The sequence below is a fragment of the Tyto alba genome, unplaced genomic scaffold (assembly GCF_018691265.1).
Source record: "Tyto alba isolate M040663 unplaced genomic scaffold, T.alba_DEE_v4.0 Super-Scaffold_45, whole genome shotgun sequence".
Classification (NCBI taxonomy): Eukaryota; Metazoa; Chordata; class Aves; order Strigiformes; family Tytonidae; genus Tyto; species Tyto alba.
This window is the reverse complement of record NW_024881321.1, coordinates 37,224,418-37,246,742: the sequence shown is the minus strand read 5'-3', so window position 1 is coordinate 37,246,742 and position 22,325 is coordinate 37,224,418. Positions and strand designations below refer to the sequence as shown.

The 22,325-nt window shown below is 41.0% G+C and overlaps 1 protein-coding gene across 2 annotated transcripts in view; it reads left to right on the top strand.

Moving 5' to 3' along the window:
• Positions 1-7,050: 7,050 nt before the first annotated feature.
• Positions 7,051-22,325, top strand: part of GRTP1 (growth hormone regulated TBC protein 1) — a 38,751-nt gene continuing 23,476 nt past the window's right edge. Inside the window, exons 1-3 of one of the 2 annotated variants that reach the window (XM_042806123.1) lie at positions 7,051-7,258; positions 9,275-9,357; positions 15,514-15,672. In XM_042806123.1, coding sequence (XP_042662057.1) covers positions 7,221-7,258; positions 9,275-9,357; positions 15,514-15,672 — 280 coding nt within the window. In that variant the 5' untranslated portion in view covers positions 7,051-7,220. Of the gene's footprint in view, positions 7,259-9,205; positions 9,358-15,513; positions 15,673-22,325 lie in introns of both variants that reach the window. The other variant, XM_042806122.1, reaches the window with a different exon arrangement.

Genomic DNA, 22,325 nt, shown 5'->3' with positions numbered 1-22,325 from the left:
CAACCCCACATTGAGCCCTGGGAGGCTCCAAGCCTTAGGTGGCCTTCAGAGCTGGACACTGGAGCTGGAGAAAGAAATCATCTTTTTGGAGTGAAGGCCTGAGTGAGAGTTTTTCACACTGGAGGAAAATCATCTCCTCTCCTTGGGTGATTCATATGCTCTCTGGTCCTGCACGGCCATGGCTGTTTGAACCCTGGGGACAGGACAAGCTGAAACAAAGAACTGAATATGGTTGAAAAACATGACGAACACTCAGCCCCTTCCCCCCACCATCCTGGTGACTTTTGTGTGATTGACTCTGAACTTTCTCTTCTGAAAGTTGTTTCATTTACACAAACTGATCTGTTGCACACATATAAAAAAGCATTAGATGCTCAAAGGCTGTAATTCTCAGCAAATTTTATACAGCGCATTCATGCTGCCATCAATGCAAAAAGCTATGTTTGAGAAATATTTCCAGAACAGCATAGTTGATAGAATTGCAGCTGGAATTACTTATGGACTCATTCTCTGGAATGCTAAATGGATTAATCAGATGTAGATATCATGGGCTAAATTGTAACTGAGTGGGGCAAAGCATCAGGGCTCCTACAAGGCACGTCCACAGCAGGCAAAACTGTGATGGTCTAATGTCAATTCTAAGTATTACTTATGTATTTTGGTAGGCTGATTTGCATCTACGTGTGGATTATAACTATGGTCAATTTTCCATCAGCAATTTTCCATCAACATCTAATAATAAGATGCTTGTACTTTTGCAGCCATATGAAAAAATGATTTTGCATAGATCAGGAAAGATAATTATTATAAAGCTTACTTGACTGTGTTCAGAAGTTTAACAATTGCTCATGGAGGACTGGTAGTGGCAAGATGTCATGTAAAAGGAAATTATTATATAATAATACTATTGGGGTTTCTGAGAAGAAAATTCTTAAAGAATATGTTGTTGACAAATATGACAAAACAGAAATAGAAGGTACCTGTTGCAGTAGCAATACATCACTGCCATACACAATGATTGCTATGGCTCACTGGATAATAACAGCATACTAAATTCTATAATTCCTGTAAATTCACACATAGCTAAAATAAAATTTCTTAGCTGAAAAAAAATCTGGTGTATTGTTGACACTTGAGCTACACTTTCAATGGAAAAAAATAATCAAACATCTGGCTGAGAACACATTATTCTTGTAACCACTCACACAGCAAACCATGGAATAACAAAATATTGTTGATAGTTTTCAGTGCTATGCATCCTTCTTCGATTACTTTAAGACAGTGTCAATACTTGAAACAAAAAAAAAAAAAAAGGAAATTTAAATTTAAATTAAGTAATTTTAATTTTGACAATGTATCAGCTAGTGATAACATTAGTTGTTTAGGGGACATTTATCTGGAAATGAACACAAAATGAGAATTGAATTTTTCTTCCAGTGTTAGTCATGTGATATAATCTGTAACCTGACAAAGTAATCCGGAGAGAAATCATAATTTGATCCTAGATGTTGCAGTCAAAGTTTCTTACCTTTCAAAGGAATTTAAAAACATGATACTTCAGCTGGTATCTTGATCACATGTAAATACTGAGGCATATCTGTACAGAAGGTTGTTGCTATAACCTTGCAGCTCAAAGAAGGTTCAGCCGTTCTTGCTGTCAAACCCAAATTTGGGTCTTCACAAAACTTCTTATTTTTCTTTCAGCCCATGAGTTTGAAAAATATGTAGAGAATAAACATGCAGAAAGCTACAGTGAAGAACAATCTCCTTGGGAGCACATTACCTTTGTGGAGTTCAGTGCTCCAAAGCTGGGAATTTACAGAAAGGGAATTTGATGATCTGACCTAAACTCAGTACAGTTGTACCTATGCATTATGAAATAGTATTTAATTACAGAAATTTAGGATTATCTGTGCTTCTGGAAAAGTCCTGCCTTATTCCATGTGAGAAAAGGATGTCTTCCTGAATGGGCAGCTATACTTTCTTCTTTTTACACCAAACCGTGTCATTACTTTAAAGTTTTTTTCCTTAATATATGATTTTTAGAGAAACCCTTAACTGCATAGAGACAATTAAGTGAAATAGATAATGTTCTTCACAGCTAACACTATGTATTTACATGCAATGATTGTATTTAAGTACCTGTTGTGACAGCTCTGCCTTCTCATGGAATAGGATACTGCTTGAGATGACTGAAATGAGAGTCCTTGCAGAAGTCTTAATGCAGAGGCAACTGGAGGTCAGGAGAAGGTTTGCCTTCACGTTTCCCAACTAGGACCAAACGTAAAATCATTGTACACAGCCAGAGAACATCCAGGTTAAATCCCATGCCCTAATCAGTAGGTCTTGGAGCTGTCGGATTTGATAGGCATGATGCCTTCACAAATAGGGACAAGAAGGAAAAAGAAGATGGGAGAAATAAGGAGTTAATAATCTCCAATCTTGTCTGTCATCTCTCCCTGATAAATTTCAAAGTTCAGTTATAAGCCTTATATTCATGCAGTCAGGAAAGTAAACATCATCAGCATGAATTTAAAGTGCTTTCAGTCTACCCCTCATGATCATTCAAGTAGATAATGAAAAACAAACCAGAGAGAACAAAGCCATCTAGAAAATACTTCATTTTGTCAGTTGAGATAACAAACATGCTTTACAGAGTTACTGCCTGACCTAAGCCAGATTCATCAAGTAATTAACCACTATGAATCTCTCTTTTGGTTTACTCAGTTCCTGGGTTACTGGTCTGTGATAGTTACTGACCTTTTTCTAAGGACATCCTTGTCCCTGTCTTAGGAACCCTTCCTGCTAATAATGTTCAAGTATTTTTTCCATATCAGTTTTGACATATAATTTTACCATGTTTTTCACACTGAGGGTACTACCATATTATTTGTCTTTCCATGTTCTTTCTAGCATTGTCACAGCCTTGAGCCTTCTTTCCTGATGCAGCTGGAGGATGGCAGCTGAGTGCAAAAACCTTTCTGCAGAGATTTCCATGGCTAATGTTGATTCTCCAGGCAGCTGCAGTGGTTTGCAGCAAGCTTTGGAGTTCCTTTTTATAGTTGCCCATATCAGTATGCTTTGACTCCTGGGGCCGCAGTCATACTGAGAATAATCAAAATACTGGCACTTCCTGGACCACATGTGGATTTGTAACTTGTCCTACCAGCTAGTAACCTTCATAGACATGAAGCTGTGAAGTCTTCAGGGAATAGAGGAAATTAACTTTAAAAAATACGTTTCTGTCCTTGCTATGCAGTCTGTTCTAAAGTTCAGTGACTGTTGTTGGAACAATTCACATGAACAGGTTTAATCAGGCCTGCAGACTACAATTATGTAAGCATGACGCAATTTTCTGGGACAAAAATATGGAGCAAGTTCAGCATTTCAATACCTGTCCAGAGCCTCAATCCATACACAGGCAAAGGTTGACTGAACTTAGTAGGTACCTGGTTGTAACAGGAACCAAAGGTGTCTGAATGAGATGGTGGCATTCCTTAACCTTGTTAACTGGATGAGTTGTCTAGTCCTGGAGCACACTGTGCCTAGGTTAGAACACAGAATTGCAGTGATTAAAATATATATATATATGTATACACACACACACACACACACACACATTTACTTCTTAGGAAATTTCTATACTGCCAAATCTGCTTAATCTAAACTGTTTATCCCAAGCATGGAGTAGCAGATTTTTTTCATGTCATGGGACAGTAATTCAAGCCAAATGGATGCACAGTAGAGCTCTAACAAAGCAGGTTATGCTTGCGTGGTGTGGTTTACTAAGTACAGACACAAAGCTGAGTGGCTGTATATCAAACCACACAAGCTAGGGAAGCCACATATGCTGCGGGAATTTTGTTATTTACTTGGGATACTACAACACTCAGTCACTAGCAAAAATTATCTTGTTATCTCTTCTCCAATGCTGCTGCATTCACATTTTCTGAACAGGGGCTATTAAACATTTTGTGAGTGGTTAGGGTGTTTTAAAACCTTACTGTCTGGATCTGGAAAAGTACAGCTGCTAGCTTTGCTGGGAATGGTGTTTCTCACTAGTATTTCTCAACGAACAGGTCTACCTGTGCTGTCTTAAAAATAGTAGGCACACTATTTCCACACACACCTCTCATTCTTGATTCTATTGCGCTCTGCTTCCTCCTAACACTTTCTTTTCTTTGACCTCCCTGTAGCCAGCGAAAAGAACCTTGGGCAAGAAAACTGACACACTTATGATACCAAAAATAAGGAAGATATTTTTTTAATTCTTGAACAGATAAAGAATCTTCACAGCCCCCACAGGCAGCTGAGGAAATACTTTCAGGCACAAGTATTATCAAAGGCTTTCTCCTGATGTTCCTTCCCCAGTTTCTGGCCGAAAAGTAACAACAGCCTTGGGGTGGTATGTGAGGAGCTGGACCACTTTTTAGCACTGCTGATACATCAAGCATATGTGGCGTAGCACACATTTCACAGCTTTGGGAAGCGTAAAGCCACCCCAGACTAATTCCCGATAAGGCTGACAATTTTGCTGGTATTGTTATTTAACAAAAACTGCTGTGCAAACACAAGTAAGGAAGCCTTGTTCACTAAAATACAGGATATAAGGCAAGAGAAGATTTGAATGTCTGGGCCTGTGAAACACGTCTGCTGTCTTCATCTGCCTTTGCAGGGAACACATCTAAATGCCTACCCATAAAGGGAAGTCACTATTTTAAGGACTTACTCTGGCAGCAGCAGGATGAGAATTTCTACCAGACACGTTCACCATTATGTAAAAATGTCAGGGATAAGGTTCAGATGCAAAAGAGGGAAAAAAAGTTACATAAGGTACATTTCCTATGGGCCAGGTGGAAGGTAGGGAAGCTGTGAGCTTCACTGTCCTGAACGTCACCTAAGTCTGCCCTCCTGCACTCTGCCACTGCCACGAACCCCTTCAGAAGTAAAGGATCAAAGGTAAATAGTATCCTCTTCTGCTGATCACAACACCAAGCACATCCAGTTTTCAGATTCGAGGGTTTATGCATTAGTTTCTTTGAATGCCTTTAAAAGCAGCATGATACAATTTGCCCAGAAGAGAGCAGCATTGATACCCTGTGAAGGACAGCCAACATATTATTCATTGTCAGACAGTACGCTGGTTTGTATTATCAGGCACAATATGAGGATCCAGTTACTGCACTGATATTTAGGAATTATTTCTATAAATCAATTAACATTCTAAGTAGCTTCCTTATCAGGGGTTACTTGAAGTTTCTTAATAGGAGACTTTGTGTGAAGCAGGCATAAATATCAGTGAACCACACAGTTGCTATGCTTGTATTAGAGCAACAGAAACTGTATATAACATTTAAGGCTTGCTGGCAGTAAAAATTCACTGTGGTGTGCACAAGGCTACCCTTGATGCACTGCAGATGTACCCTTAATTAATTACAAAAACAATCTGCTGTTTTCAGGGAACTTTCCATGGAACCATTTTAAAAGGAACATGCACCAAAGAGCCTGACCTTGTCAGGTGAAGTATAACCCTGATACCAAACAAGCCTCCAGCTTCAGGATTTGGGGGAGAAAGGGGTATTCTGCCTAACTGAGGCTTCCTTCTTCTCTTCTGTGGGACAGCATCGCCTCCTTCTATTCACAGCTCTGCCAAGGATTATCTACGTGACTTTGACCAAGTCACTGGGGCAGAGCTGTTTGCAGAGCGTGCCTCTGCCTACGCTCCGCCAAGGCAACGCTGGCGGGATGTCAAAGCAGAGGCTTGGCACGGGCACCAGCCGGCTCTCCCCGGGCTGGTTTGTAATCAGGTTCCAGTCCTGCCAGTACCCAAGCGTGTCCGTGACGCTGCACAGTAATTTGAGTGGGACTACTCTCCTGCAGGAGAAGCCTTACGCCTGCTGAAGCACAGAATTTTCCCACCCCCCAAAAAAAAAAGTTGTTAAAATTATGTTTTTCTGAACAATCACAAACTTTTACAGCCCTGTAATGGCAGTTAAACCAAGTACAAATCTCTGTATTTTTTTCCTGCTGTTGGAGTCAAACTACTTCCACATTTCTGTGTGGGTGATTGCCTTTGATCCGGCAGAGAGGAGGTAGCTTTCTCGAAGAGTGTGCTGGGAGGGAACAACTGTTGATCTCCCTCGTGAAATCCCATCTGTTGTCTTCAGCAACATTCACTCGCTGCCTGAACGAGATAATGTTTCTCCGGCAGTAGCTGTAATTTTCCAAGCGCTTTGCTGGTTGCAAAGTCAGAACTTGATTCAAAAAGGACAGGCAGGGATATAATTTCACTCTTTCCTTTCTGTTACGCAGTGTGTAATGAATTAAGCTGCTGGCAGGCAGGTAGGGAAGAGTCCATGTGGGTTTTGGAGTTTGTTCCACTCCTCCGAAGATGAAGAGCAGTGTGCTAACTGTTAGAGTCAGGTTCTGGAAACAGGGAAGCCTTTTTTGGGTATAATTTGGGGTATTATTACTCCATGGTTTTGGCAACCTGCAATTTATTATTTAAATAATATTTAAATGATTGATAGTGTACGGTGGAAACTAAGTCAGCAGAAGTTGGTAATATTTCAGTGTAACAAAGCCCTGAATTTCATGAATTATTTGGGGAAATTAAACGGAAGAGTGTGAGGATCTGGGGGAGAAAAAGCCCAAACCAGCCGCGTGAATTTAAACACTAATACGACCACCGATTCTCCTTGGTTACGGGAAAATTCCTTCGGTTTGAAGGGCCGCACCCGCTGCCACTCTCACCCTATGTCAGCGAGACGCTTCCCCGGCGCTAAAAACCCCTTGAGTTTTTCCCCAAGACGTGACAGGAATGCGAAACGCACAGATCTAAAACGGCACCAGAAGCAGACCGACATCTCTGTGCTGCCGAGGTGCCCGCCGCCCCCCCACCCCCCGAGGCGCCCCGTGGAGCGGGGCCGGGGCCCAATCCGGAGCCGAATCCGGAGCCGAATCCGGAGCCGGGCCGCGCAGGTGAGGCGGCTCCCCGGCACGAGGGGGGAGAAGCCGCCCGGCCCCGCGGGCCCGGAGCTGCCCGTCCCGCCGCCCGGCCCCGGGCAGGGGAGGCGGGACCCGGCGGCCGCCCCCGCCCCCTCGGCGGGCGGCAGGAGAGTTGAACTGGGGAGCGGCTCCGCATGGGGCCTCGGCCGCGCCGGTGACCGGCCTGAGCAGAGCCCACCCGGCGCGGGGGGGAGGCCGAGCGCGGGCGGCCGATGGAGAGGCGAGAGGACGGGCGGGGCTGGGCGTACAGGTAGGGCTGCCGCCGCCGGTGCTCCCGCTCGCCGGGGCCGGGCCCGGGCGGCGGGTGGCTCGGCAGCTGCCCCCGCAGGGTCCCGGCGGCCCCGTCCCCCGCTGCCGGGACCGGCCGCGGCCGCCTGCCCGCTGCTGCCCACCTGGGCTCTCCCGCGCCGGGGAGGGGGGAAGAAGCGGGGGGAAGATCACGTCTGAAAACACCGCTTTTGCAACTTTCTTATGAATCCGCAGCGCTCTGACCGCGGGAGGGAGCGAGCCGGGAGCAGGAGCGGTGACTTTCAGCGCCTTGCAGGGAGTTTGGTTGTTTGTTTTGGGGGTTTGTTTTTTTTGTGTTTGTTTGGGTTTTTTTGTTTGTTTTTTTTTGGTAGTCGCTAAAAATAGCCTTTTACCCTCGCTGGTGTCTTGCCGAGGAACACGAAGGGCTGGGGCGGGAGGGTGAGTCTGGAGGCGGTTAATCCGGGGAGAGCAAGGTGCTCCTCCCAGGGTTATGGGGGGGGGGGCGCAGGTAACGGCCGGCGGGAAATGGCCGGGGGGGCCCGGCCTCCTCCCCGGGGGGAAGGCCCGGCCCAACCCGGCCGCCTCCCCTGCCTGAGGGCAGGTTAGGGAAGGCAACTTCCTTAAAACCTTCCTTCCCGACTCTCGATTTTCCCTTTCTACCTCAGGAATGGAGCTGAGCGTGAAATTAGTCTCTACTGGCTGCCTGGGCAGTCGGAGTCATAAATATGAGATGTGTGTTGGTGGAGGCGTTAGGCTTTTGTGAGCGTTTTCACGTTCTGGGTCTTCAGAGAAACCTGTGTCGGGTTGCGGTGTCTTTTTTTACACCTGTGGTATTTGTGTCAGATTCGAGGAGTACGTGAATAGAAAGCTGGCTGTTCTGACTGCCCATTAGGTAATGCCAATTTGAGGTTTGAATATTAAAATGTTCCTCTTCTGATTCATGCTTTAGTACCCGTGACGATCCTGTGAGCTGGAGTTTACCCAAGGCTGTGCCGGTGCTGGGCCATGGGCAAATTCCTTCTCTGTGAATGAAATGGGCAGTGTTTTTGGAAGTTAAGCCTCCATGTCTGTCTTGCAATCTTTTCTGCCTGGACAGACCCCTCTGCCTGTTTTAACTTCCATGAAGTCTGAGTGTTCTCTATTCAGGTGATAATTGGCAGGTATAAAGCGTCCTGGGAAGTTGCCATAAATCTCATTTAGCAAGGTGACTTGATATATCAAGCTAAAACAGAATCAGACTTGCAGTTCTGAAACTCTGTCAGTGTTGTGCTGCCAGAGATAACGTGCTGTAATATTGAAAAATTGTTAAAGATAATAAAATAAGCACTGTTGATACTACATATGAAGAAGGTAGATTGACACAAGGATTTATGTTTTTTTTCTAAGCCATATACTTTACTGAAGCTAATTTCAGAAATTACCCCTTTTAAAAATAAACTTTATAATTTTGTTGTAGTAATTTTTCAGTGCAGAACTGTGTGGAAAGTGAGTTCGGGCCATATTTGGGCTGTTGTGCTATGCTTTCATACTTATCAACTGTTTGTTTTGTGGAGAAAAATACCTGCCAGACTTCTGTGTGGTCATAATTTGGGTCAATTTTGCACACAACAGATATTTTGCTCTAACAACGTCTTACTTCTAAAAGTAGTGAAATCTGTAAAACTGACTGAACAGTGCATGTTTTAAATTCATTTACTTAGGCAGCTTTGATATGCTAAGTGGAGTGTAGTGGTTTGTGTGAAGTAGGTTTTTTTGGGGGAGGAGGGAGTTTTGAGCTGCTTTTAGAAATAGCAACTGGAAGTTATTTAAAACATACTTGCATAGATTGGTTTGGGGTTTTTTGTTGTTTTGTGGTTTTTTTTTTTTTTTTTTTTTTTTTTTTTTTTTTTTTTCCCCTGGGTGTAGTTCTGTAGAAACATTTTTACAAGAATTCTTTTTTATTTTGTAGAGTTGATCCATATGGGTTTGAAAGGCCAGAAGACTTTGATTATGCATCTTATGAAGCATTCTTTTCCAGATATCTAGTGATACTCACTAGAAGAGCAATAAAATGGTCCAAGCTCCTAAAAGGGAAAAACAGTATACAGAAGAGTTTAAAAGGTAAGCTGTATGCCTGTTTATAGGTAAAAGTTCATTATGTTGGAATCAATATAAATCATATTAAACTGGTTTGCTTTTTTGAATGTTAAATACTATTTTTTCTTCAAATGAAAAGCAGCAGTATAAACAGTAATAATACATAAGCAAGTATGCTGCTAGGGGGATCATTGATTTGATTTCAAGTTTACAGAGGAGTAATCCTTCTTTGTCATATGCTGTAATATTTTATTACATCTGTAACCCAGGGATTATAGCCACTGGCACTTCAAAATGCCATTTTACAGCTGTTGTGTTGTACACTGCTCTGTGCTGTCTTTAAAAAAACCATGAGATTATGTAAAGACACTGTCTTGAACTACAGGGATCAGAGTGTTAGGGCTCTCAGTTGCTGACTCTGACAGTTTTTTAGATTGCTAAGATTGTCTAGCTATCCTTATCTTCCTTTTGTAAAATGACATCACCTCACAGCTAAAAGGCATGTACTAAGAACTGATGCTAAATGCCTTATGAGGTGAAAAAAGTAAAATTAATGCAGGAGCTAATGCAACATTGGATAAAATGCTGATGGAACTGTTAGCGACTGCTTCATAAAGCAAGAAAACCCCTAGTAATGTTTTATCTTACAAGAGAGACAGGGGAAAATAAATGGAGCCAGAAAGTGGCAGGGAATCCTGTGAAACTTGAGGGGGGGGTTTCCTTTCCCTCTTTCTATAGGTTATTTTTTCATATAAATATCTAAGTTTTCCTCTTTGCTCTTAATGATGCTATTCAGCTTGCTTTCTCTTGGGAGTCTTTTGGAGCTGGGCAGAGATCTCTATAGTATGCTGAAGGGAGTAAAACTAAGCAAAAGTTAATCAGGCACTGACTATAACATATAGCTGAATACTTTGAGCTGCGCTTCAGGTGCAGACTTTGAATGAATTCTGGTGGTTTTGTTGTTTTGGGGTCTTTTTTTTTCTTGGCACCAAGAATGGGATCATAACTAGTGAGACATTTTAAGTATAACATTTAGTGTATGGCTGTCCACTTTAAGGCTGAGGAATCCCAGAACATGTAGGTTTGAACTATAGCTGCTAGATCATACGCTGCTGACCAGAAGGCAGCTAATTCTAATCTCTTCTTTTTCTTCCAAATGTAAAGACACTTTTGTTTAGGGTGTCAAGTTTGAATATAGCAATAACTGTGTGGTATTTTAAATTAGTGAGGATTTTGAGATTCTGCAGAATTTAGTCTTCTACTTGTGGAGAAATAATCTCAGGTTTTGATTCATCTCCTCCTTGTCTTAAAATGTGTGAACTGTGACAATGGCAGCTTTTATCAGTTTCTGTGAATTTGTTACATTTCTCCTCCTTTGTGTTCCCTGTTCCAGCATTGTAGACACAGCACGCTACTGTGATACAAACACTGTGAATGTCCCTGGCCTTATTTTAGAGCCACAACTTTGACCAAATCTTTCAACTTGTCCACCAGGCTTCAGTACCAGTGGTCATGCTGCCCCGCTAGCCATGTAATGGCAGTAACCATTAATGTGGTTTTAATTGTCTCTAACAGGTTACTGTTTGTGAAAAAATGGGATACCATAAGTCCACTGAGTGGACACAGGCAATCGCTCTTGACTGTAGCAAGCCCTCATGGGCTGGTGCATCATCTTTGATGTTACTAACTTTTGCTAAAGATATTTGATATTTGGATTTGTTGACTATGCATTCTCATGTATATATATAATGTAATTCTAAGGAGAGTGACTGGAATAAATAATCTTGAGGAAATGTAGTCTGAGTGTAAATTCAGAGTTGTTACAATAAGCCTTTTTCATTATCTTTAACTGATCCCTCAGAAGAAGAGAGCAACAGGTTAATCTGTACAATTACTGATCTTTGAATAATTCCCTTCTTATATCAGTATTAAGATTGAAGTTTGTGGCATATGCACTTAGAATTATGTAAGCAGTTGTTTAGGTATGTGCTTTGTCCTGCAACGTGATCCTGCAGTGATTTCCTTGCAGGCAGTCAGGGAGCAGAAGGTCTGCCTGGTGATGCACTGAATTTGCTTCCTCCAGGACCTGACTTCATTGCTTAGGAAGCTTTACTCAGGAGCTTCTGGTTCTTATTAACTTCCCCTCTGATACAAGTCGGCCATAAGCTAGATCTGAGAGGAATATTTGACTTGCCGCTTCCTCCCTGAGCGCAGTAGTTGTATTTGCGAACCCTTATCCTTATTTTGAGTTCTGCTGGGGCTTTTTCAAAATGTGTCCTCCTATGAGTAGATGAGAGAGGCATTGTACGTGTGATATCTCAGTAGCTCCACACCCATTTGCCTTTACACATAGAGAAGCTCGTAATTCTTGTCCTGGTGAACAGGAAGAAGTGATTGATGACTTATGTTAATTTTCCAGTTTGGAAATGTGGCACGTTCACATGGCACTGTGTTTGCCTCGCATCCAGGGTGGTATGTATGTGTATAATGCTGTTCTACTGTAAAGAAAATTAATTAGACTACATTTTAACAACAGCAATTAAACAGTGTATCCTGTTGTTCTGGATTACAGTCTTCCGACAGGTTGGCTCATGGAATTTTGGCTGAACAGTTCCTTTTGCTTGTTCTCCAGTCTCTTCCTTTTTGTTATTTTCTGCTATTTTCTACCTCCTCTGCCCTTGGTATCTTCACAGTCTCTTCTGCACATGTGAATTTTCAGTCAGTGTTTGGTCACTTGCCGCCTCCTCTCTCTCTACCACCACTACTGAGAACCTCTTAATTTTTGCATTTCTCCATTCAGCTGCTATCTTTGTGGGACTAAGACAGCTTTCTGCTCTGGCTTGTTTATAGGCAGGCAACAAACTGTCTGACATAATTGCCCAAAGTAGCTTAATTCTGACCAAAAGCGTGCTATGTAAAAGAATTTGCCTGTAAGTGGATTAGTGCAAAACTGACCAGTAGCAGAATAGTGCTTTATAGTCTTTGAAACTGATAAAATGCAGTGAAAGGTGAAAGTAATGGTACTAAACCGTGGTTATAACAGGAGCACTTCTGTTCCAGCCCAGGGGTTGGAGGAAGGAAGGAGCATCTTAGAAAGTCAGTTTTTGTGTTTGACTGTAACTTGAACATTTACAGCACAGATCTGCTTTGTTTCTTCTGTGATGCATTCATAAAATGAAACTTTCAATTCCTTGTTGTATGCTGTTTTCAGCACTTTTGTATATTTTTTTTTTCCTTTAGGGTCCAAGTTAGTTTCCTCAGTGTTCAACAGTAATTGTTAGTAACTGAAAAAACTGAGAAGTGCCGATGCTTCTCAAAATCACATTCTTCTAACATTTTAGATGAGGTATTTTTTGTTTTTATATGGGATTTTCCTACGCAAACTTAGTCTATGGTGTAGAGTGAAACAAAGTTAATGGGGGGGGAAAGTAAAGACAACTTTATCTAGGAGCAAAAACCTCCAAAATTCTCATATTCTACCATTAAACAAGGACAGGCAGGTTTAAGGTGGTTTACTGTGTTTTGGATCTTGTCACTATAAACAGTGCACAGTATTGGAAAATGTTATTTTCTGTATATTTTTCTCTTGAAGTTACTTTGGGTATTTATCAGCACCTCTAGACTGCTACTCTATCACATAGCTGTTTTCTCTTGTACCAAGAAAAACATACTAATAAAGTGTGAATTTAAATCTGTAGAAACTGACCTGGAGTGTCAGAGGTAATGGAATTAAGACAGCTTTTGTTTGCTTAAAAATTGATGCTTCATATTTTATTAATGAAGAGAGGCAAAAATTTAATGTAGAGATATTTCTTTACTACGCATGTTTTGAAGATTTAGACTGCATTGTGTACACTGTGGTTGTCCTGGGAGTGATTCTGCATGCGGATACTCAGGGCTTGGTATTCAGCAGTGCTACTTTTGAGATCAAGTCCTTGGTTTACAATTGGAGTTGGATGTGTGATTGGAGACACATGCACAATCTGGCTTCATCTGTGAGAGCTTCTTAAATGTTACAGTGGGAGGATATTCTGTGGTGTGGACTGTTGTTGTGGGCTTTTTAGTTCCTAAGGATAATGTGGAAGAAAGCCTATAGAAAACAAAATAAACACCTATTTGTATAAAACAATTTTATGTATAGAATATGACACATAAGTAATAAATGTATATATAAAACGTATTAAATTGCAACTGTCCTTATTTTTAAAACTACTGCGCTGCTTCTGTATGTCAGTTTGCAGATATTGGCAAGTATGATAATGATGTGAGGAAGAAAAGCACTGTGTAAAGGACTTTTCCATTCCTCAGGGCATGGGGGGAGCTGGGGTAGGTAGTCACTTGGGGTGATATGAGCCTCTGGCTGTCTTACCATGAGAACGATGACGCTGAGAAATAACGAACGTATGCTGTGCTGCAGGGCTGCTTTCCCCTTGTGCCAGTGTCAGAGGCTTGTCCCTGCTTCTCTTGAATGTAATGTGTATTGTTGGATGTGGCTGTTGGCTGTGCTTTCAGAATTGACAGTTGTTCCACAAAAAAAGGCTATGTTAGAATATGATAATCCAGTAATTTAGCCAGTAAATTTGCTTCTAGAGACATTTGCAGGTTTATCCTGATCTCTTCTGGTTGACCTAAATGGGACTGGCTCCTCATACTCATTCTGACATTTGCTATGTCCATCTACAGGATTTCTCGAGTGATAGAGTTCAAAATCTTGTAAAAAAAGATGAAGTCGGGATTATTAAACAAGCATGAAAACAAGTAAATAATTTCCAATCTGTCTAAAAGAAGGTTAAAGTTACTTTGCAGCTAGAACAGTAGAGACTGTAACCCAGAGTATAAATCCTCATCAAAAAGCTAAACAAATACTGTACCCTGAGGACCAGGTGTTTATTGCAACTGTTAAGGGTAGGAGTGTTTCTCTGAGAGAAAGTACCAGGTTTTAGGTGGGTAAAATGCCCATTAGAGATGCACGGATCTCTCTCTTGACACTGGGAAAATAGCTTGGGCTCCTAAAGCATAGGCAGCTGCAATTAGGTGGAATGTATTTGGAAGGTGGCTGGCTGAGTTATTGTAAAAACTTGTTTCACTCTGCTGTTTTTATGGCCTTTAATACAGGCAGTGTTTATCTCAAGGTACAGATCTTTATGACTGGATAAAACCAGCTTAGGTAATGATACTTTGTGTGGGTGGGTGGAGCAATAATCCCCACTCTCATTTGAGCCCCATAGAATTTAGGGAGGACAAGTTGATACTCTAATTGATACTATCTCATTCATTTAGTAAGAAATTTTTGGTTCCTTTGTCAGAAGGGGTCATGCTGATTTAGGATTATGTACCAATGGTAGCATTGGCTCCTTATTAATATTTTTGCATACCATTCCCAGGAGGGAGCTGCTTTGGCTGTCATTAGCCTGATGCTTCTTCCAGCCATCTTGCATCCTAGTTATTTACACTGAATCATCTGCTTAAAAAAATAAACCCAAATCATACCCTGATGATGAATGTGATGCAGGAGATAAGAGCTACTTTAGATTTGGAAAGACTTCCCCAGTTATTCTAGGACAATTTATCTGCTGCTCATTCATATCTCCAGTTCTTCTAGAGTCTCATTTAGAAAGTAACCACATATTTCATATTTATCAGTTTCTGCTGTGATTTCAGTGGCTAGGTGCTAAACTGAAATTCTCGGGTTCTGTTAACATAGCCATTTATGCTAGAGCATAACCAAGCAAATGGAAGGAGCTGTCATGTCAGAAGCCATTGTTAATGTAGTGAAAGAAAAAGTCAGTAAGTCAGTGCTCCTCTGAATGAGAAGGGACAGAGATCGAGGGGAAACGTTGATGTTCATATTTTCATCCAGCAAGGCAGGAAGAAGAAAGGATTCAAAATCCTAATGGGGGAATAAAGGAGGGAGGAAAGCCTGGGTCTGGAGATCTGTGTGGCAAGTCTGAGTGGCAAGAATTTAGGAGTGACTCTAAAATGCAGTGTGTAGGTGATAAGGAAATGCTTATCCTAAATGGCAGTGTAGGAGAGAAAGCATAATAATCTCTAGTCAAGAGTTTTTCTCAATTTTCTGTTGCGCATTTCAGAAGGGAAATACAGCTGGATTCTTTTATTTATTTTTAAAAAACCCAAACAACAACAAAAAACAACAAACACACCATACTTCTTGTTTTGCAGTGAAAAGATATATCAGGAAAGGCATCCCCAGTGAGCACCGTGCATTGATCTGGATGATTGTGAGTGGGGCTCAAACCAATATGGAACAAAACCCTGGATATTACCACAGACTGCTTGAAGGAGAGAAGAATGACAAGCTGGTTGAAGCAATCAAAACAGGTTATTGTCTTGATAACGCTGTTTATCTATGTTTATCTGTCCTGTGTCCTTAAATGTTAGAGATCGAGTTATGTCATGGAAAACTTAAGTTTCTGTAGCAGTGGCTTAAGTGCTGAAATAACATGCAAATTAGTTTAGCTGTAAGCTCTTTAACAGCACAGATCTTTCCAGGTTCATCATGTGGTCAAAAGCATTAAGGAATATTAGAAATTATTCGGGAAGGAACAGAGAACAAACTAGAAAACGTTATTATGTCATCTCCTAAGTGATTGAAGAGTTATAACTTTGTACCATGAGACCTGCCTTTGGGTCTTTTTCTCCTAATTTCTGTCCCAGTAGGACACTGGAAGAGCGGCAGGGATGGCTGAAGATGTGGTGCACTGCCCATATGAGGCAGGTGAGATATTCTAGGATTTCAGCTTGTAGAAGAAGACTGCTGAGAAGAAGCTTCTGATAGAACTATATGAATTATAAATGGTGTAGGAAGGGTGAATGGGGAGCAATTGTCATTTGTTTCTTGTAACTTAAGAACCAAGGACGCTGAATGAAGTGTCACGCTGCAGGTTTAGAAGAGCATATCACTGAATTGTGGCACTTGTTACTGGAGGGTACTGCTGGGTCCAGAGGTATGAACTGGTTTAAAAAGGTATTTGACAAACAGATGGGTGGGGAAGTCCGCTTGATGCATTAAATCCTAAACACTAAATATAAATCCCTGAAGGAAGGAAAGTGTAGGAGGAGAAATACCCCTCCTACTAATCCAGTTTCATATGTGCTTGTCTGTGAGCGTTGATCAGTGGCTGATATTAGTGACAGGCTATTAGGGTAACTAGACCATAGATTGGCCCACTGGTTGTTTAAAAGAGGCAGTAGGGGAGGACAAGCCAGTAGAAGTTTGATGTAACTGATATTTGTCCTGAAATTTTTCAACCTGCTGCAGCAGAGCTTGTGAGGACGGGCTGATATTAGCTGAATTGCCCAATTAATGAGTCAAGAGGTTGGGCTGTGCTCTGGATGAGCACAATGCTGAGGTTGTTTTGTTAGAATGGCAGGTGCAGTTGTCATATTTTTCCTCTTGAAAAAGCCAGGTAGTTAAAGTTGAGGCTTTATGGATTTTTATTAGTGTTGGATAACCATCTGACCTATTTTTGGTTTATGCTGAGTTTCTCCTTCGCCTCTCCCTGCAACAGCAGCAGCACTGCGGGCTTTTGGGACTACACACCTTAGGAAGGCATTTTGGAGCATGAACTCTCATGTTCCTGTGATTATGAAGACTAGCCAGGAATTTTCAGGTTCATATCCCGCTCGGAACTAGAAACAGTAGAGCTCTAACTGTGAATACAGGGGGAGCCACTAAGGTGACTTTCCAAAGCCGGCCTTGGTAAGGGCCTAGAGAAAGATCAAACTGTATTCATTTGGGGTATAAATGCTGCAGGAGGGAGTTGTAAACAATTTATTTTCCAGTACTAGATGATGGCATGAAGGATCATATCATACAATGGGTGGCTTTTCACACAGGTTATACCATGAAATAAAAATATTTCTGTGGAGGAGGAAAAATAATGGAAGACGATAAATATCTGTTTGTGAATTATGGAGGAAATAAAGTTTTGGAAGAGGTACTTCATCGATGAGGAAACTAACAAAGAGCAAGTGAGGGAAGGGATAAAGAAAAATGGGTTGGAGGGTTTTATTGGAGGGAAAAAAAAAAAAAAAAGAGGACCTCTGACTCCAGAGTAATAGATTTCCCTTCAGAAAGGAAGAAACAATGTGGACATAGGAGGGATGGAAGGAGCAAAGTACTTCAGATGAAAGGTAACTTTGTGTCCTGTTGACTGTGCAAATTTTATAGCGGGCTTTTAGCTGAGGTCTGTTTCAGTGTGAATTGTCTGACATTCATTTTGTTTCTGCCAATGTTGTTTTCCCATTACTGCAGTTGTTTTTAACACTAAACAAAAGTAAGATGTGAAATCTTGCTGCAGTTCACTTTTCATGTCTGTAATGTCCAAAATTTTCAGGCAGTTGTGCTGTAGTTAGTCCTGTGGTCTAGCTGCAAAGTTATAGCCCAGGACAGTGCTGTGGTTTAAAAACAAGAGAACAGCAACCATGCTTGCTTTTTTTTTTTTTTCAGGGGGAGGGACAGGAGCACAAAGCCAACCAAAGACTTATGTTTTAAATCAAATTTGAAATAGTGTAAGAGCCAGTTTGTCCTGTTTCTTTTACATGCCCAGAAGCTCCAAACAATTTTCATGCACATTTGGAACTTATTTTCAACAAGTGAATGTCTTTAATGGAATATAATAATGTTAAAAAGTACAGGTGAACTATGTAGAGAAATGGTCTAATCTTTCAAGAAAATTCTGAGTAGTAATAGCAATAAAAGTCTTTCAGCTAAATAAATCTGAATTGTCCTTTCACCATTTTTGCCCTTTAACTTGCTGATTCTTAACTGATGGGCTTTATTGCTGATTTTGTTTTCTATAATATTTGCTGTTTGAACATACTTTTTTTAGAGAGACATGTAAGAGAGCAGGCTTCTTACTCTAAACATAAAAGTAAGAGCTTAAAGAACGCAGCTCTCTAAATTTTGATGGAAGTTTTCATGGCTTAGTTTACATATGCATTTAGAAGGGCATGCATTCCTACAGTGCTTTGTTGTTCATGCCCTATTATAGTAAAGTTTAGTAGGATAAATGATGTTGGAGCTGTTCTTCTAATGCAAAGGCTACTTGCTGGCTACAGAAAGCCTGGGGTGTAAGTTGATGGAGCTTCCTTGCACTAAACCCCACTTCAGCTGTCCCACTGAATTTCAAAGTATGTCTGTGTCTGCAAGTCCTTTCTCATGCACATGCAGCCAATATCCACGTTTCCACTCTTGCCTTCCTTGAGGAGGAGTTGTAGGTGCTGTGAAGTCCAGGGTCTGATATTTAGCAGTCAGTCCCCTGATCCTTTGCCACACTGCATGACTGCTGGCATAAGGATCTGACTGTGTGGATTGGATAGTGGTTGCAGGATCTTGGTTTAGTTGATGGGTTCAGAAAAGTAATTCAGACAATAGTCATTGCCGCTTCACTGGAGACAGTGAATATTTTACCATCAAAGCACCAATAAGCTTCTCTGAATGGGGTTAAACTATTCGTGAAGGTTGGGAATTTTCACGTGAGTTTAGAGCATTTAACCGTGCAAGAGAAAGGGGAACAGCAGTGTCAGTTCTTCAGGTTCTCTGTAAGAGAAGCCATATCAGGTCATATCAAAGCAGCTACCTCATCTGGTCTTCTGCCTACCAGAACAGCTAAAGGAGGAACTGGAGGAGTAAAGTACTTCCTCAGAATGCTTTTCCTAGTCTCCAGTTATCTATGGTTTGGGGAGTTCCTAAGTCATATGCCGCATGTTTGTAGTTAACACTGGATGGGGAAAAAAAATTCACAAAAAATCTAGTTGTTCCTTTTTATGTCTTTACCCTGCTTGTGATTTTGCAGATTTGTGCTGTCTTGCTCATAAGCATCTCCCTCCAAACAAAGGATCTGTAATACACCTTGTTTTATACTATGTATGGTAGCCATTTCATACCTGCAATCTTCTTGGTTGCCATTCTCTTCTTCAGTTTCTCCAATTCTGATATCATTTTTTGGAGATGAAGGGGACTGGAATTTATGCAGATGCTTCTCAGATTTATACAGTGCCATTATTGTTCTTTTGTAGGAAATCCTATCCCTGTTTGCTTTCTTGATTGCTGCAAGCTATTGAACTGTTACTTGGTGCTGGTGGCGGGGTTGAGTGTCAGGCTCAGTTTTTCTGGTTTTAGTTGATAGCAAACTTTACCTTAACTTAAAAAAAAAAATAACAAACCAGAAAACCCCCAAGCCTCCAAAGCAATTTCTAGTTTCAGGTGTTGTAGGGAAAAGCTTGACGATGATTCCTAAATATCCAGCTATAACAAATTTTAAATACCCTTTAAGTGTGTTATTTTTACAAGTTGTAATTGGTGAACTAACCTCATTATTCTAGAGGTTTACAATGGAGTTTTTGAATGCTTGTAGTTGGCAGCTGAGGTGAATTTTTGTTCTGCTCTTTTCTAAGAAAAAAAAAAATAATAAAAAAATGACCTGCCTGGAAGCTATTCAGAGCAGATGCAAGTTACAGATGTAGCAGTAGCAAAGAAGTGACTGTCAAGTGGAGTAGAGGATGTTAATTATAAAAATACTTGTAATTTACTGGGCACTGTGTGTGGGAGTGGGCAGCACCTGGGTATGAATGTAAGAACAGAAAGGATGAGATAGCAAGATGAAGAAGTTGACTGAAGGTGCCTGACTTCTGAAGAACCCTAACTATGAAAAACACAAGACTGGTACAAAAGCATTACTTTTCTGGACTGCACATTTGCTCCAGAAATAGCATCAACAATTGTGATTCCAGGTACCAAAACAGGTATCTGTTTTATAAACTGAGGCTAATGTGGCTTTCTGCCTATGTATTACTGAAGGAGAGGTAGAAATACTTCAGGCCTGGGAAAGGGAAGAAACAAGACAGTGGTCTTCTCATAGTTGCTACACAGAGATAAATCAAGGGGAAAGGAAAGCTGCTGGTTTTGTTCCACAGCAGCATAACTCTGCAACCTCACAGTAGTGAAAGATCATCTAATAAAAAATTCTATTGGGATTTAATCTGAATTTACTGCAAAGGAGCAGCTAGTCTTTTCCTTGTGGCCTCCTTCCTGGTCCCGTGCTCCTGTACCTAGTTTGGTTATAGCCAGCAGATGTGCACACAACCACAAAATGGTCATAGTTTTGGGGTTTGGCTAGCAGTATAAAGTTCTAATGTTCACTTTTCTGCTTGAAAACAATTTTGATGCTTTGGGGTTTTTTTCCCCAAACTGAACTAGTTTGAGGCTATGTTCCTTTGGTCAGTAATGTCTATCAAGAATGAAGTAGGTCTGAGGGTAGGCTGCACAGAGAGGGGGAAGGTGGTGTTTGGGGATGTCCCCTTTGGGACAGGTGTAGTAAAGTGGGGGTAAGTACTCAAGTCAAACGAGCAGCTTTCACTAGCTCCTATTGTTTCCCTCAAGTAATCTCTGGCAGTTGTTTTTAGTATGGTAAAACATACCAGTTTGTGTGCATTTGGGGAGCAGGTTGATTTCCCTTGCCTTGCAGTCTGAGGAGCCTCAGAGCTGGAGGAAGAGGGAGAGCATGCAAACAGAATAGAAAGGGGAGGATGGAAAGGAAGCAAGACCCCCTGCTCTTGGTGTGCTCAAGATAATTATCTGGTACAAGGAGTCCTGTGAGTCCGTGCCCTGTATCTTCTATTAAGGAGAAAGACTTCTAGCTCTTGTATCTTGTTTTTGTCCCCATCACCTCTCCCCAAACTAAAATATTAAATAGAAAGAAAATTTTTAAATCCTTTATAAAATTAGGAAAGATTTTCCCCAGTCCTTGTGGGGAAAAAACATGGTCTGTAATCAGAAAGCAAATTTGAACCAGTTCTCTCAACTGCAGGCCTTCCTCAGGTTGTGAAATTAACGATGAGTTCAGCTTGAGCAGTCTCTGCTCTGTATGTGTTGGACTCTTTGTACTCCCCCCTGTTATACATAGCTGAGGGGAAGAGCTGTAACTGAAATGTCAGCATTAATCTTTTCTGTAACATCCAGCATATACTTTAATAAACAACACAATTATGGAAATACTATGCTGCTCTTCCTACCGAGAAGAAACAAAATTGATCTTTCCTATAACTGGCTGTTGCTCAAGTCCTTTTAAAAATTGTCTTTTTTCCCTTGTGTTTTCAGTCACATGAGAGGTGAAGTGAAATATATCCCTGCCCTCCCATTTCTGTAGATGATTTGTTCAATTTAAAAGGAAGAAATAGTGATTAGCACAATAACTTTCTAATGCTTGTGACTCCCATTACAGTACTTGTGATTTTGAGGAGCTCTCTTTGGTTGCTTACAGCTCAACTTTGTGTCAGAGCTATAACAGACTTCTTCCTTTATGCAGGAAAAGGCTGATGAGAAGTGATAACTCTTAGGACATGGATATCTGTACAGTAGTGCTGTTACTGAACTTTATTTTTTTTAACTTTAACCCAGTTCTTTGTTGTTAAATATAACCAAAACAACTATTTGTATTTTATTAACAAGTCTTGGGTTTTGAAAATCTTCAAAGTTACTTTTGAATAGGATTTTTCTCCCCAACTTAAACTTCTAAAAATCAGATGCACAAGTCTGGACTAGTGACCCTGGCTTCCCTCTTTATAGAGCGAAGCAGGCCAAAAATTAACTCTGCCTGTTTCTTTACAATAACTAAAGGGAGTTTTGGGTGACTAGCTCAAACTTGCATGTCTAATATTTAGACCTTTATAAGGAGGCATGAGTCCTACTATTCATGTTTGGTCTGGAAGAAATTACTGTTTTGAAGTATCAGTAACTGCATAGTCCTTACTTGGTTTAGGATTGAGCTTGAAAGCATATGGGATGTGCTCTGCTGCTTGGATATCAAAAATCACTCTCCTTGGTGATGTTGCATGAATGAAAACAACTTCTCTTATAGTCACATCAGGGAGAAACTTAAAACTTCTAAGAGGTGATTTTAAGTGGAAGTCACCAGCTGCAGGAACAGGACAACTTCTTTAGCTGTTTGGGACTGTTTGGTAGAAGTTCA